The sequence below is a fragment of the Triturus cristatus genome, chromosome 7 (assembly GCF_964204655.1).
Source record: "Triturus cristatus chromosome 7, aTriCri1.1, whole genome shotgun sequence".
Classification (NCBI taxonomy): Eukaryota; Metazoa; Chordata; class Amphibia; order Caudata; family Salamandridae; genus Triturus; species Triturus cristatus.
In genome coordinates this window covers 739,677,195-739,693,719 of record NC_140590.1, presented here as the reverse complement: position 1 = coordinate 739,693,719, position 16,525 = coordinate 739,677,195, and the positions used below count along the sequence as shown (strand labels likewise).

Genomic DNA, 16,525 nt, shown 5'->3' with positions numbered 1-16,525 from the left:
CCGACAGGACGGGACCCGGTGAGCTCCAGGCCAGCCCATGATCATCCTGAGACATCCGGACTTTCATGATACAGCAAACTCTGCAAGTTTGGGCCCCACCTGACAATGTGGGGCCAAGCTGTGTGTCTATGACCAAAGGGAACCGCGATGGCAGTGAGCTGGGCTGAGCTGCGTTGCTGATATTCCAGAGTGCGGCGTGGAACTCCTGCTGCTGCTGCGACCACAGTGATATGGCCCAAACCAAGCTGCTTCAGATAGAATAGGGGCCCAGTTACTCCAAGAGGCTGTCACCGTGGTCTGGAGTCGACCGCCTCGAGAGGAGTGTGAGATGGGGACCGCACGGACTGGGAGGGTCCGCGGACCAGCCCCCCTTGCAGATACAGCAGAAGACAACCCAGGAGAAGCTGAAGTGGTGGGTGCAGTACCGCAGGCTGTTGGTGGCAGAAATGGAAGGCAATCCTGCTGGGGCTAACTCGGCGTAGGGATCGCACCCGGCTTGGCTCTGCGCCCTGGAGCAGGCAGGCTTGAGCCGCTCCATTGTGAACAGCTTGGGCAAGCTCCTAATACGGTGGGCGTTGGGCCCTAGATTGCTGGCCCCTGAGTTCTTGGGGTGCGAGCAGTGTAGGAGCCTAGCAAGGAGAGGGCATCTGCTGCAGGGATCCTGCTGTATGCACCACTACCACCCGGCCTGCTGTCGTGGCCTCAAGATGACTCGTGCTCTACCCTGCGGCGCTGGATCCACTCGAAGCCCGTGGTCAACCTGATCTGCATAGGTGGTGAGTTTCCACAGTCTCTGCCTCATGTTCCTCCTTCTGGTTGCCTGGGGCAACGGGTGACCGGGGACTCCTGGTGACAGTTTATGGGGTCTATACTTGTTCAGCCCCTAGGGATCCCTGTGGGGTCTAAACATGATCAGCCCCTGGGGCGCACCCATGTAATAGTGGTCTCCATCAGAGGGCGGGGGTGCCCCCGAGCATCTGACGCTTATGGAGTTGGGAAGCTGCAACACCACGAGGGGGACTGCACTGCAGTCATTATCCTGAGGGACCTGGGAGGCGCCTGTGCCTTGAACTACATTGCCTCGAAGAGTGGGGTGGGCCTGATGGCGGTGCCTGAGAGCTTGGGCCAGTGGCATTGGAGCTTCTTGGAGGTACGAACTGCAGTACACTGCATAGGTGGCCGGCAGAAGGGAACTCGCAGCCACCTTTGATGGGTGCCAGGAGCTGGGGCATCCAAGAGGGTTGGAATGTAGCAAGGGGGGGGGGGGGGGTGGAGACTGCCTTCACCTGCCCTTTGGGAAAGACTCCTATGTGGTGTTCCTCATCTAACTATCAACTGGTGCGAGTCAGTGTGCCCGGTGCGTTGAGGTCTAATCTATGCCTGCCTGTGCTGTTGTACATCGGAGCTCCTGTTTGTGACCATGGGTAAGGACAGATTGGCATGCTCTCACCCAGCGAACACTATCACGCAGTACACCACGTTGCGCCAACAGCCGTAGAGGACCACACGCCGGGGGGGTGGGGGAAATCAGACAATCGGGATGTGTCCTCAGAAAGAGACCAGGAGCCCACACAAGCGGAGCTATTGGTGGCCATACATGGCTCTCGCACTGCACTTGAGCACAAAATAGAGACTGTCTCCAGAAATGTCAATCTCCGTGCGGACCCAAGGAAAATAGCAGATAAAGTCACAGCGGCCGAGGTCAACATCGAATGGTAACAGGGAGTGGTCACAGCCCTTAAACGTCAAATGGCCAAAACGTCAACAGTCTCTAGCGAGCTTGAATACTGGGTGGAGAACGCCAAGGGTCATGCCCGAAGCAGCATGCTGGGGCTCCCGGAACAGGCGGAAAGTACCTTGGCTAAGGCCTTCCTTGAGGGTGGGGTCCGACTAGCGCTATGGACAGCGCTCCAGCCGCATGGACTGTCAGACTTTTTTAAAGTGAAATGGGCGCACAGGGATTTTTGTGCCTCCTCACCCCAAGCCTGGGGCCCCGCTGAGGGCAATCATCACAAAGATCCTTAATTACGGCAATAGGGACTGCATCCTCCGGAACTCCGGTGAACAAGCAATGCCGTAAAATAGCAATCTAACGAGATTATACCAGGATGGTGCAGGAGCAATGCAAATCCTTTCTGAGTGTGAAACAAAAGCTCCATGTGCTACAATTGAAGTGCATGCCCCTGTACCTCTCAAAACAAACTGAAGGTTATCTTGCAGGGGAAAGCACACTTTTTGGACCATCCAGAGGATGTTTGGGAGTAGCTGGAGGTTTGGGAGTAGCTGGAGGTTTGGGAGTGGCTGGAGCTTTGGGATGGAACCGCAGCTCTCTGACCCAGCGGGGGGCCTCGCAGTTCTGGCCTCCATGGGCCCCTCAGTGTAGCTGCTATAGTGGGTTTCACCGGGGTTCTGGCCCCTCGGACACTCAGCAAATAACTATACATCATGATGGCATCATGCAGATGCCCACTGAGGAGGGCCCAGTGGTGTTTCCGGTTGGTAGGACCCCTCCCCCGGAGACTGCAGTGTGGACCGATGTCCAGGACCCTGAGTTGGACTTTGTGCCAGACACACTTGTTGCATTGGGAATGGGGAGCTGAAATGTTAAAGTAGAATGCTGTACATGCTGTGCCTCAACACACTGGTTGACTACCGCTGTTGTATGTTGTTGCTGTCAATGTGTGGTTGATGGTTGGTAGCATAGAGATGTAGAATGCTGGGGAAATGTCAAGGGCTGTATCTTGCTTGCTGGCCCGAATGGATCATTGAGCTGGAGCTTGCACTAGGCTAGTGTATGTTGGGCGCTGGTTTGAGGCTTGGCAGGCAAGGACTGGATCCCCCACTTGGGGTCTGGGCAACATAAGTGTTGCTGTGCAACTGACTGGTAGGCAGGTTGTGTTGACATGTCCCTGTTGGATGGGTTGAGATGCTGTGCAGGTCCCGGTACATTCAATGAGTGGACATCGGTAGACATCTTTTTGCTTTAGGTTGTCTGTTGGTTGAGATGTGGGTTTTTGTTCTAAATAGGTTTGTGTTAGTTCATAATTCTGCAGCAGCTGTATTTGAACACGGGGGAGGGGCCACGAGACCTCATGCTTTGACAATGGGGGGTGAATTTAGGCTACTGACAAAATGTCAGAGGCTTAGGCTCCTACAGAAAACGGTACAGGTTTCTTACCTTTCTGAAACGCCATTGGATTAGTATAGCCTGTCTGCAGGAGACCCATGTGGATGATGCCAGGGCCTCGAAGCCTGGCCAGAAGTGGAGGGGTCAGATATTTCACTCCTCAAACTCCACGTACTCTAGGGGGACAATAATTTGGGCAGCCCCCGTCACGCTGTTCTCCTTAACTTATGTTGAGGCAGATGTAGAGGGCAGGTATGCTGTATTCCACCCTGGAGTGAAAACAGCTGTGTTGAATACAGACACACCAATTGTAGATGACCCCCCTTTTTATCCAGCAATGCAGGATTTGCTGGCTCAGGAGGTGGACACCCACATCTTCTGGCTGGGAGACTGTAACTGCGTGGTGGATGGGGTTCTGGATAGGATGTCCCCCTCCCCCTCCCCCCCCCCCCCCCCCACCCCAAGGATGGCACTAAACATCACATGACTGCAACACTCACTCACCACCACATGCAGCAGGCATATACTTGTCACTCCCTGACTTACAACACATATAGCAGATTAGAGAGGGTCCCGGTGGGTGGAATCTTAATGAATGACAGAATGGAGGTGACACACTTAGCTCAATTCCTCTCGGATCACTTCGTGGTGTCTTGTACATTGGCATGGGGAAATTCGGCACAGAAAGGGGTTGTATGGAGATTGCCGGTGAAGGTGCACTTGGACCCGGTCGGGAGGGAAACTATGTCACAGGCTACAAAGGACTACTTTGACACCAACTGGAGCAGCATAGCTCAAAAGGCCAAGGAGCGGGAAGCACTTGGGTCTGTGCTACGCAAAACCTGTATGGGGCTAACTTGTGGGGTACAGCGACAGCTCCAGGCCACCTTTGAAAAGGGGAGATGGACCTGTGATGCAGGCACGGAATCTGAACGACCTTGACTCCTGCAGGGTTGAACAGGAGCTGCAAAGGCGCATAGCTGATACCTGGGACCGCCTAGATAAGTACACTTTTAAACAATACAGGCAGCGGCTGCACAGGGAAGGAGACAAGCCGGGCAGGCTGCTGACTTGAATCCTGTGCAGAGAGACGGCCCCATTCCCAACAATATGTCTGGTGGCCCCTAACGACTTCAATGCAATGAGCAGGGTGGGCATTGTGTTTGCATTTCAGGGTCATCTAAAGCAGGCATACAGAGCAGACCCTTGGATCACTCCAAACGGGGAATGGATGTTTCCTGGCTGGTCTAGATCTCCTTAGACTCAGGGACATGTCAGTCGAGAGCCTAGACTCTGCTATTGAACTGGAGGAGTTGTGTGTGGCCCTGAGAGCATTGCTACAGGCCAAGGCTATGGGTGGGGATGGATTCCAGGTGGAATTCTTCCAGGAGTTTTCTGCTATGGTCCCACAGGGCCAACTTGAAGTTTTCTTTGAGGCATAAGAGAGAGGGATGCTTCCGCCCGCTATGAGAAAGGGGGACATGTGCATGTTGCTTAAGCTAGGCAGGGATAAGACAGATCCCTCAGTGTATAAGCTACTCACCATGATAAACTCCGACGTGAAGGTCCTTTGCAAGCTATTGGCAGCCCGCTTGAACCCTCTTATGACCAGCCTGGTCCACATTTGTCACGTCATGCACAAGGTTGAGCCGGATGAGGGGGAGAGGGCTCTGGTCTCCATTGACCTGGAGAAAACTTTTGACTGGGGTCTTTTGCTTGAGGTGCTGATGGTCATAGGGTTCGGGGCTCAATTTCATGGCTGGATCGGTCTTCTTTACACCGAGCCCAGCGTGTGTGCGGCAATGCCACTCAGACAGTTGTGCTTTGGGGGGGGGAGGGGGGGGGCACCAATGGTGTCCCTGCTTCTTTTCACACTTGCAATGAAGCCTCTGGCGGTGTGGGCCCCGCTGGAATTGCGAGACTGAGTAATACAACTGGGTGACACAGGTATATTATATCCTTATATGGAGATGATGCAAATTTTTACCTTGCCAATCCCTCTGGATACTGGTACAAATCCTGCACGGATTCAGGGCTGCTGATTAATTGTGGTAAGTTCCTGCTGGTCCCCCTGGTGGCATTATTTGGGACTCCTGTGGAATCCCTGCCGAATGTAGGCTTGCGCTGAGAGGTAGTGAAATTCAAGTACTTAGGATTAATAGTTGCGCACACCAGGGTGCAACAACGTCGTCTTAAAATGGGTAGGGTATTGGACTCGCTGAGAGCCACAGTCACCTGTTGGAACACGCTCCCGCTGTCGCTGATGGGCCAGATGGCCATCTCCAAGATCGTACTCCTGCCACGCTGCTTCTATATCATTCCGAACAACCTTTGCATTCTGCCCACTAGGGTATTTAAAGACCTGGATTTGATCCTTGTTTCTCTTCTCTTTGCCGGTCAACGTAGCAGAGAGTGACCTTGTCCACCCTAACACGGTGCTACGAGGCTAGTGGCCTGGAAGTGCTGCAACTAGACCTGTATTATTATGCCACTCAGATGGAGCACGCTGTGCAATGGCTTGATACTGGGTACAACTGGGAGAAACGCTTGTTGGCTGGGACGGTCGACGTAGAGCACCTACCGGCAATATTAATGGAAGGGGCGGGAGTCTCAGACGATTTCCCATTTGTGGTGCGGCAGATGGCACAAATTTGGCAAACGCTGGTTACTGTGGTGATGACATGCCCCATCCACCGAAAACGGACCAGTAAACATACTGGCTTTGGTCCGACAAATGGCTGAGAACATGTTCTTCTAGGCCTGGAGGGATGGGGGTTGTGAACAGCTTGGGGACTTGTAGCCTAATGAGCACTTTATTTGCTTAGAAGATGCCCAAACAGAGTTTGCCCTGGGAAAGGGACACTTCTTTCATCACGCTGGCCTGGCGGAAATGGCCTAGTGGACATGGACCACCTTCCCCGTGGCCCCGGGGCATCTGCCACTTTGGGAGTCCTGTTGACCTGCGGGTTGGGCAGACACATGATATCCTTGTTGTACAAAGCCTTAAGAATAGAAGCTGTGGGAGGCTGGTCGCGGGCACAGGTGGCGTGGGAGGGGGGACCTGGGCACGCGCTTGCTCACTTAAGACAGTATTGTGCAAGGCCTGCTTTAAACTGGGTCATTATAATTTCCTGCAGTGCACTTACCTGACCCCTGTAATTCTCCATCAGATATCACAGGCCCATACTGACGATTGCCCCAGATGTGCATCTAGCAGGGATGACTTTCTTCACTTGGCCTGGGACTGTAGTGCAGTCTACCACTTCTGGGACTGGGTGGAGAGTGAACTTACAACGGTAACCTCGATACAGGTAACTCGACCAATGCTGTTTATTGGCAGACATTTGAAGGCCTAAAGGTCGTAAGGTGAGCTATAAATTGTTATAGCTGATGCGGCTTCTTGCCAAGCATGGTGTCAATCACCTGGATGGGACAGCGGGCTCCTGAGACAGCTCACTGGCACAGGGATGTTGCTGAATGGTTATTAGCCGAAGAGGCCAGGAGGGATGAAAAAGTGGAGAAGGACATCACTGTGCGGCGTGAGCTAGGAGATGGGCTCATATCCCCTGAGGCTGTGCCGAGTAGCGAGGATAGTGAGACCCTGAGTGAAGGCTCGCCTTTGGTTGTGATTCCTGTGTGGGGAACGGGTGAATGTCTGTCATCAATTGGCATGCCTGTGCCATTGACATGTTTTTTTATCATGACCTGTGAAGTTGCCCCCCCTTGTCTACTTCCTGCATTCTGTCCGATATCCAGGCTCTTGTTTAACTATTGTAAAAATAAAGGTTTTAAAAAAATAATTAAAAATAAACTCTGTATCCATGCATTGCAACATTGAAAATTAACCGGATCCGCTAACATTCACAAAGGAACTGGGCCGAGAGAGTTGTTAACTTGAGACTCTGGAGACTTTGTGAATGTACACTGAAGGCTAACATGGCCCCACTCATTTAAGATGTGTAAGGCACAATGTTTGTTATGGTACCAGGTATGGAGTTCTAATTTGTGAAAAATGTAGTCTACCCATTTCTAATTTCACAGAGATCAGCACTGTTCTATTCATCAAAGTACGCAATAACAATGCATACTCCGACTGGCTATGTACCTACGCACTCAGTGATATCTTTTTGTGCTAGGCTATGATATAATGGGAGCCAAGCTTCATAATGCTCCCATAAATTTGCCCTTGACTGACTAATGACAACTATCACCCGGAAGTGATGGAAAGTATGCAGTCCTGTCTGACCACTGCAGACCTAATGCTTAGAAAACCGGGCCACCGAAGGTACATGCAGTGTCACATTTAAAATTGCTGGATGATCCCTTTAACCAAGTTACTACAAGTGTGTAAAATTGTGTGATTTGGTTCTGTGAAAATTAGTGAAATTTCATGAAAACTTGGCAAACATTTTGCTCTCTGTGGAGTGGGGCATCATTTTGCCCCAAAGCCAGTCGCACAGCTCAATGTCGCCATTTTTACAATCATATATACCTTCAATTTCAACCCAGTATTCATGGTACACTCTCGTTAAACTCTTCTTTAAACATCTTTTCTTCTTTTATTCGAATCCACAAGCGGAATATGTTGCCATTTTACAAGTTTCTTATATTCAAACTGTGCCCATCCGGACCTCTTGTAAGAATACGAATGATGCAGAGTTCATCACAAGCAGTTTTTATTCAGTAAAACCCAATGCATTTCGGGCTGCGAAGCGCCCTTCTTCGGGGGTCGCTGACGTGAAAGTTTAAAAGCCTTCCGTCCTCTCCATCGTCCCAAACGATAATGATGCAGAGTGAATGTTCAAACATTTTGCTCTGTAAGCATATTTTTGCAATCATCTTGCATGACCTTTCATGCCAGGACATACCTCACACAAAATAATGACACATGAATCCGGCAAGGGGCTGTTTGTAACAGAAAACGCCTCTCTGCAAGGCCTACTCCATGACGCCAAATTACTTCAGACACAAATTATGCAAAAATGGTCTAGTGTGAAATTTAGAAAAAAAAGCAAATGTGGAATAACCCCAAATTAGGGAGTTTGTTAATGTAATTTTGCCCAGGCTTACAAACAAACCCTACCTAGTCAAAAAAGTCAGCCAGGAATTGACGTATGGACCACAATGCTTACGACGGTCTAACGTGAAATTATATTTTATCCTGTTCGAACCTACCTTTAATAAACACTGAGAGCAACTTTTACAGGAGTTTTTCTATCAATATGCAGCTACACATGGATAAAAGTTGAGAGCTAACTGAGCTCCAAACTAAGTTCAACTATCACTTCGTATATGAGGCGACAACCAAGAACCACGGGGATCCAAAAAGATGGAATAAGTGTGAAAATAAACAACGTCGCTTATCACTGTCATTCCGAGAAGATCCTCTCTGTGGGATTGTAACAGCAGTGAGTAGTCTAGTTTTGCATTAAATGACTAATCCATTCAATTTCGATTCTTTAAAATGGAAGACTCTTCAGTTCCAAACAGAAAACACAACTTTCAATTGTTTTGTGAAACTTTAAAAAAAAAAAGTGAAAGGAGCCAACATGCCTGACCTTTTTAAAACACAAAGAGCTTATTTCTCCAGGCATAAAAACGATATCTAGAAAAACAGGTAGATTCCGAATGCTTTGTATTCACAATATGCAATATGTGTGGCTCATTTCTAGGCTTAGGCGGTGAACTCCGCTCCGTTTGCAGAGTTTTCTGCACTCCGCGGACCTTGCTGAGTGCAGAAAACTCCGCTCCGGGTAGCGCAGCTGAGTTTTTTCCCCCCGCTTGAAAACCGTAAGTTTGCGAGCCGCTGGAAGACCAGCGCTAACGGAAGTTTGCACTGTACTTTGCCACCTGCAGAACTCTGCAGAGTTTTTTTTGTAACTTCACGGAGTTCCGCGTAGCGAAACTCCGTGAGCTTGCACCCAGTGATAATTTCATGGCATCTGCCTAGATCCTCAATGTCCCATCCTCGGTCATCTCTTCAATTTGCGCTCCTAGAACATTTTGACCCATAGACCCTCAACCAGAGATTTTTAATCAAAGGAATAATAAGCACACAACAGCGGCAAGAATTGTGAGCAATACCATGTAATAACACCCTTTTTTGGGATACATTTTATTTCAGGCTCTGAACTCCTTGCATTGCAAGAATATTCCTGCACAGCAGCAACGGACGATAAAGATGTGGCTGCGTCATGTGCAAAACGTAAATTAATACAAAACCCATGGGGTGCTGCAGTGGACAGGGAAGGCGCTGAGATCACGTGTAAGAGTCTTTCAAGTCGTGACAGAGGCAGAGCTAGCACAATTGTCACGAAAACACCAGTGCCTGTTTTCAGCAACTACACTGGTGCAATGGAGTGGTGGTGACAAGAACGCTGCTCAAAATACGTTAATTGGCAGCAATGCACTACAAAGACATTTTGAATGACAGGTTGTATAGAAGAGATAGGAGACAGCGTGCCAGGTGGGCTACTAAAGAGGTATGTGGTAGCACATGCACACCTGTAAACAGAATATGGCCACTTCCTTCATCTTATAAAGTAACACCTGAAGTTGACATGGGCCATCACTCTCTCTACCCCTGCTACCCGGAGAGTCCATCATTACAGAAACGTGTCTCAGAGCATTACATTCATTAGTGTCCACTTAAAAACAACAACCCAGAAGCAGACTGACCCATGCGATAACAGGCTCACAGAACATTGATGTCAGCTAAAAAAATAAAACGTTTTGTTAAATAAATTCGATGCCTTCATATTTGACGTCACCAATCTTAGTCTCAGGGAGCAAGAAGCGCCCATCCAGGGTGAAGGCCATGATGTAGGTGGCCACTTTCCCAGCATCCTCCTCGGACTTAAGTGCCACAATTATTTGGTCATCTGTGTCGGGGATAAACTTAAAGGAGGAGAAGCCATGGCTGGGCACAACTTTGCCGATATGAGTAACACTTATGTCCTTAAAGTCCTGGGTGGCACGCAGCATGATGTTGGAGCCACGGAGCTCATCCTCCTTCTCACTGTAGCGTTCTTGGCTGGCACGACGTGGCAGGAAAAACCAGCGCTGCAAAGTGTCGCTCCAGGCTGCAGACTCATGGATCAGATAACCTGGACAGGGAGATAAAAAAGGCGAGAGTCATGACTGTAGTTCCAGGTCTGATCAGGGGCTATCCATAGTTAGGTATCAAAATCAGAGCCAACTTTGACCAGCGCGATACATTAGAAATGGCATTACTGCAAAAATTAGCAGAAGAAATCAAGACTTGAGATTCTGCTATAAGTAGAGGAAAGTATTGGTACATCTAATTTATGTTGGACCAGCTTTAGTGTAATAAAAAGGTGATTCGACTCCAACCAGGGGGGTGGGGGGGGGGTGATGTTCGTTTGGAGTTAGGCCTGGAATCTACTTGAGAGAAGGCAGAGCCATCAGAACACTTGGGATGTACCTCCTGGCGAGGGGAGTATCAGATCATGGGATCCTTTCTGGTTAGGGAGAGATTTCAGTAAAAGTAATCTAGCTTAAAGTAGTATTGAGTGGTAAGGATACATTGTGATTTAACTTCGAGCAAGCAGAGGAGTCCCCTCTGAACAGCAGAAGGATGGCGATTCAAGTTTATTAGACAGGACATGGATGGAACCAGCTCTGGCAAGTGAGGTCTGAATACCCAACAAGTGTCAGGGAGAGGTATAAAGAGACAGGATATGGCACTGGCCGGGAACTGTACAGCAGGAGGTGTTGGAACATAGTTTCCAGATTTGACCAAGGAGAGGAGTCACAGCTGGGAATTCAGATCTGGCCAAGGGTGTCAGGACTGGGGGTCTAGTGCCAACAAACTGGGGCATTAGGAGGGAGAACCCAGCCCTGCAAAAAGAGTTCCATGCAAGGAGGGGCATTAAGGATAGGATGGGGATCTGGTGACTCCTCACTAGATGTTATCTCAGAAATTACCCTGGGCGAGGATCAGGCTCTTAACCATGATGTCCAGGGGAGGAATAGGGTGGGCAATATGGCTGTGACCATGGGTATTAACGTTTGGCCTCCTCTCCAGGCAGACAACTCCCCCCCCACCGAACAGTATATCCGCTGTACCAGGACCAGCCTCCTGCATTTCAGAATACACATCAAATATAGTAAATTGAGACCACTCCCAATCAAGACAAGCATCATACAAAACAAGATAAGCCTCCTCAGACCTCATCCACACCAACCACCCTCTCCTTGCTATACAGCGCCTTGTCTCACTAATTCATGCCTTCTCCTCTTAGTCCATGGCTCATCCGAGGTATATCAAGGCCACTTTATTGTGCTTCCTGACTACGCGTTACCTCTTATGTAGAATATGTATTGTCCTCCACACTAGGGCAACAGCTTATTCACACTAGGTCACCCTTCACTCCTACAAGGGTTTCTTAATTACCAGGCACTACCTTCTCTTGTCTGCATGGTCACTAGGCTGCACCTCCTTCTCACCAGGTCACACTGCCTTAATAGATGACAACGCTTACTAACCAGACCATTCTACTTCATTTCTACACTGGGTACTACCTCACCACTAGAAAATGAATCCTCAATTGCGTATTCATGCCTCATTCTTGTCCTTCTCATTAAACCACATCTTATCACTGGTGCTTTAACCAGACAAGACAAGACCTTCTGACTAAACAATAGATTGGGTTCTCATCCAAACTGAGGTAAGCCTCATCTTTACCAGGCTCGCTACCTCTCCTTTTCTGGGCCTGCCTCCTGACTAGTTTGTAACCTCTTCTCACTAGCCAGTGCTACTTCCTCAAGAAACAGCACAGAAACTCCTCCTCTTTCAAGGCCATTCTGGTCCTGCAGCTGGGCCTCCAATTGATGTTGAGCCCTGGAGAGAAGCTCTTTGTTGCTGGTGTCTGTGAAACCATAGATGTGTTCTTTGTTCTTGCTGCAGGTTTTATCATGGGCCCTGGAGATGAAATGTCTCCAATTCTGAGTCGACAGTGAATATATTCCAATCTCAGCTCCAGTGGAGGCTGGTGGATTATGAAACTGATGGGACCCCAAAGCACTAGCCAGCACTCGGCCTCGTGCCTTGCCAACCCCTGGGCCAGGCTTTCAGATCACACTCCCACATTCAGACATACAAGCAGACATGCTCACATATACATGCATTCCCCAGTCAAACACACACTCCGGTTTCAAACACAAACACTTACCTTGGGCAGGCTTATAACTTCTAACTCCCCCATCCGTCTGCAGCATGCAAGTGGCAGAACCACAAACTTCCACCCAATCAGAATGTTGGAATAGAGTGTAAGGTACAGACATAAACCCCTTTTTACCCTATTCCAGCTTCTGATAGGGCAAGAGGGTGTGTGATTGGAAAGCATTGAAGCTCCATTATCTGACACGCTGCACTGCGTGACACTAGTGCAGCATGTCAGATGTGTATGTGTGAGGCCGAACTGTAACAGCCCCCACCTGACACGTGAAACAAAACTAGTGGAGCTCTCTTCTGCTGGCAAGGTAATATTACAACTTTTACATACAAATTGAGATAGTTTATTTTCAAGCAAAAACTGTAACATGCCAAGCAGTAGTGGCACAGTGAGGCAGTGGGTCAATGCCCTGGCGCACCCTAGGGGCAGCCACAAGTGCTCAGCTTCCCAGGAGGCCCTAACAATACCGGAGGCCCCACCCATTCACCGTCGGAGTAAGTCCCTTTGACGTCCTCTATGCCCTGCCTGGAACACAGCTAGGTAGCGCTTAGGCGCTGCGTCTATAATGGGCCCACCATCTATTCTTTTGGTGCTGGATGGTCTTTTTGCACTGAAAGGCTTTATAAACCAGATAGGCAGACTCTCTGTGATACCACAGGAAGCAGAGGTCACAGTTCCGATGCTGGATAACCATGGGAACCTAGTATTGCAGTAAGGACAAAAATAAATGGTATGCTCTTCATACTCTTCCCCTCACACAATTCACTCTCATACGACATGGTCCCAGATTTCTGGATCCAATTCATCTCCAATGTGGTTCATGGTCACAGGATGTTCTCGCTTGTTGAAATGTCGTCCTTCTGGTGAGCTAGTGTCAACATTTTCAGCTTCGGTAGCTCAATGACCCCAGAGCACTCGCAGATATGTTGAAAACCCCATGGTGCAAAAACACAGACCCTAAAGGTGGAGTCACTGTCCTGGTGCATGTATATTTCCAGGGAGGTATCATGAGCAACCTCGCAAATGAAAACAACTTACAACGACCGCACAAACACTCGAGTGTACACAAGTACATCAGTTTTTTCCCCGTTTGTGAAATGTATATACTTTGGTTTAGATTGTGCTTTCAGTTGTCCCATTACCCATGCATTTGAGCAAACAAATATGCATGGGTTTCAGAGGGTTATGCAAACTTCTCGAAGAAAAAAAAGATACATAACTCAACACACACTTAATCCTAAACCTTACGCTAACACTATCTCTAAACAAATCATAATGAAACTCTAGCTTTCCATATGTTTAGATACCCATTTGGGTGATAGTGCGATCTAAAAATACATATAACATAACATTTGAAGGTGTATGTTGGTATAGACAGGGATCTTTAGGCTAAACCATTAGGCTGCAACTCCTCCAGGAGTGATCAAAGAGGGGTCTTTATTCTTGCACTGGTTCCTCCTCCTCACTTGGCTGTACTTTCTCCTCATTACTAGGAATGCAGTGTAGAGACAATGCAGGCATGTTCCATTCCGCTTGATAACATGCATTTCCCTAGCTAGCATGAAGCTTATTCCGCAGTCATTTTTCACATCATTTACATCCCTTTCCAGTTCCCAACTGACAATATATAGCACTGTTTAGGTCTTTTGACGCTATCCTCACCCTGGACTTTAACCATAACCTCACACCCAATTAACTTGGGCTTTGTTAATTTCCCCTGTGTTACTTGACCATACATAGTGCTCATCCCTGAACAATTCCTCTTCGCGTTTTGTATTGGTTTGTATCCAGTGTTTCAAATAAGTGTTCCTATGGCCATTAACGCTAGTCTTTCCCCTCATCACCCAGCTGTTTCCTTGAACTACCTTCTCATACATTTCCTATGCAATCTGAAGAACCATTGGTCTTCTTAGTTGTCAATTTATAACTTTGGTAATCTTCCTGAAGCTTGTTTTCAAGAATCCGACTAGGAACAGGGACCCAAGCCAACTTGATGACAAGTCCTCCCCCTTTGTACTAATACCAGGTAATAGGTTTGCTTTTCCAGCTTCCAAAGTCTGCAGCCATCTCAACAAATAAGTATATATTGTTAAATTCTGTAAATGGAAGTAAGCCACTCTTCGTTGTTCTATTAATTACACTAGACACTCCTCACTGATTAAGTCTTCTTCACATGGTTTCTCCCACACCCTTCTCGCTCACAAAACAATACAGTCCTATGCCACTATCAATTTTAGTGGTACTTTTAATGTGAAACAAAGTTGGATGCCTTAATTTTCAGGCAGCATCCACCCCTTAGTTCGCCATTACTGGTAGAGAGCATTAAAGGAAGGATGGCAGCCTCGGACTGTCAGGCGACTCACCAGAAAGCATGACACTGTTCACAGTATGCAGCTCACAGTAGGTGACCACTTACCGGGAGGCTTGATTCCGGCAGCAGAGCACAATGCGTTGTAGTTGGACTCCCAGCTCTCGTGGTCCACGTCACCTTTGAAACCAATGATCTTCACCCACTGAGGGTTATGATTTAACACTTCCCCAGTAGTGGTTGTCCATTCCTTCCCCAAGCCCCCTACGTAGAGATGCTCATCCTTCACAGCCAGCCATTCTGCTTTAAAACCTGTAGTGAAAAAGTCTTTGGTTAAATGTGTTGCATGGTAACTGATGAGACTAAGAAAGGGCTATATAGAAAGCACCTTTACCGTCCCTACACGTCAGTCTGTGTGTGCAGGGCTCTGTGCTAATACAAATTAAAAATAAGTTTATTTTGAATATGCAATTCATATAAATCAAAACAAATTCAACTTTAATAAACGATTCCATATGCAATTTTAAAACTTTTACTGATACAAAGTAAAGAATGAGGGGAAAGAGCTATATTTGATCTCGAGGGGACCTCAAAGAAAAGGTGGCTCACCCTCGGTCACTCTATAGTTTAATTTAGAAGGACAGGTTGTTAAGGTCAAGAGGCTTCAATCGAACAATATAACATTTTTTCTTCTGGTTAACAATTGGATTAACTTTATTAAAAATTAAAAGCATAGCTATCCAAAGCTTTTTGGCCAAAGGTGTTGGATACCCACTTCTTTCATTTTAAAACAGGGTTAGGGACTCCCTCCTTTCACAAGAAGCCAGAAAGCTTGTTTTCTAACTGTGCAATGCACGGAGAACTACAAAAGAGCAGACACTGCGAAACTACCGAAAAGAAGAACCATGCAGAGAAAAGGAGCGTGTGAAGAGCTACCACCACAAGAAATAAAAGAAACCACAGCCTGGACGCAAGAAAACGAAAACCAAAAGTCAGACATATCTGCTATGATGCGCACAAGGGGCCGGAAAAGGCCTTGTAAAGTGCAGTACTCTCGATACCTTTAGCATTTTCTCGCAAAGATCAGAATTAGATCCCAGTGTCGCTTGCTTTGCCACCACTATCGTACCAGTGAATCTCAGTCATGAAGAACCACCTAATTACTATTCGAGGATAGAGAGCAACACACAGCTCCGCCAATGCAGCTCAATAAAGAAACGGAGCCACCATCTGCTTCTAGTAGGACCAATAGCACTAAAGCACCTCATTAGTGACCTACAATTTATTTGCTATCAGAGCACTGGGACCAACACACTGCTCCAACAATGAGCCTCAATAATGACTGACTTCTAGCTTCCCCCGTTATTCTAGTCGTGGGACCAACACACCACGGTTTATTCAGAAGTGCAACTAATCTATCATACATAGAGAACATATACAGCAGAGGCACCGATAGTGAAGAATCTGTTAGAGTCGATCTAGTCGCAGATTGCTTACCTTAGATTATCCCAAGGCGTCGGATGGAATCCGGAAGATTTTCGAGCAGTGCCTCACTAGGTGGCGTCATTCTGCTCTGCGTGGTCCTCTGCGCCAGAAGTGACATGCACGGTACCTGTATAAGCACCACCGTGGTAATCTGATGTCATTACTTTCACAACTTTCCATGCCAGGAGCGCGGAGTTACAATGAGAACAGACCACTGATGTGGAAAAGACTAAGGCCCTAAAAAGGTGTCCCTTACACCTTAACTGGTTTGCAGACCAGGAAGTATATCTAGGTCAATAAGGAATCTGAGGCTAGATAGAATCTCTACCAGATAAGGCGTTATCGAAGGTAAGTAACTTGTTCATCTGATAGAGACTTCTAGCTACAGATTCCCAGCCTTTGAATAGA

The 16,525-nt window shown here is 47.9% G+C and overlaps 1 protein-coding gene across 2 annotated transcripts in view; it reads right to left on the bottom strand.

The window, feature by feature from the left end:
* Positions 1–7,786: 7,786 nt before the first annotated feature.
* Positions 7,787–16,525, bottom strand: part of CANT1 (calcium activated nucleotidase 1) — a 90,921-nt gene continuing 82,182 nt past the window's right edge. For both annotated transcript variants that reach the window (XM_085617459.1, XM_085617460.1), the window contains exons 3-4: positions 14,741–14,944; positions 7,787–10,233 (exon numbers count right to left, since the gene is read on the bottom strand). In XM_085617459.1, the coding sequence (XP_085473585.1) occupies positions 9,863–10,233; positions 14,741–14,944 (575 nt within the window). In that variant the 3' untranslated portion in view covers positions 7,787–9,862. The remainder of the gene's footprint in view (positions 10,234–14,740; positions 14,945–16,525) is intronic.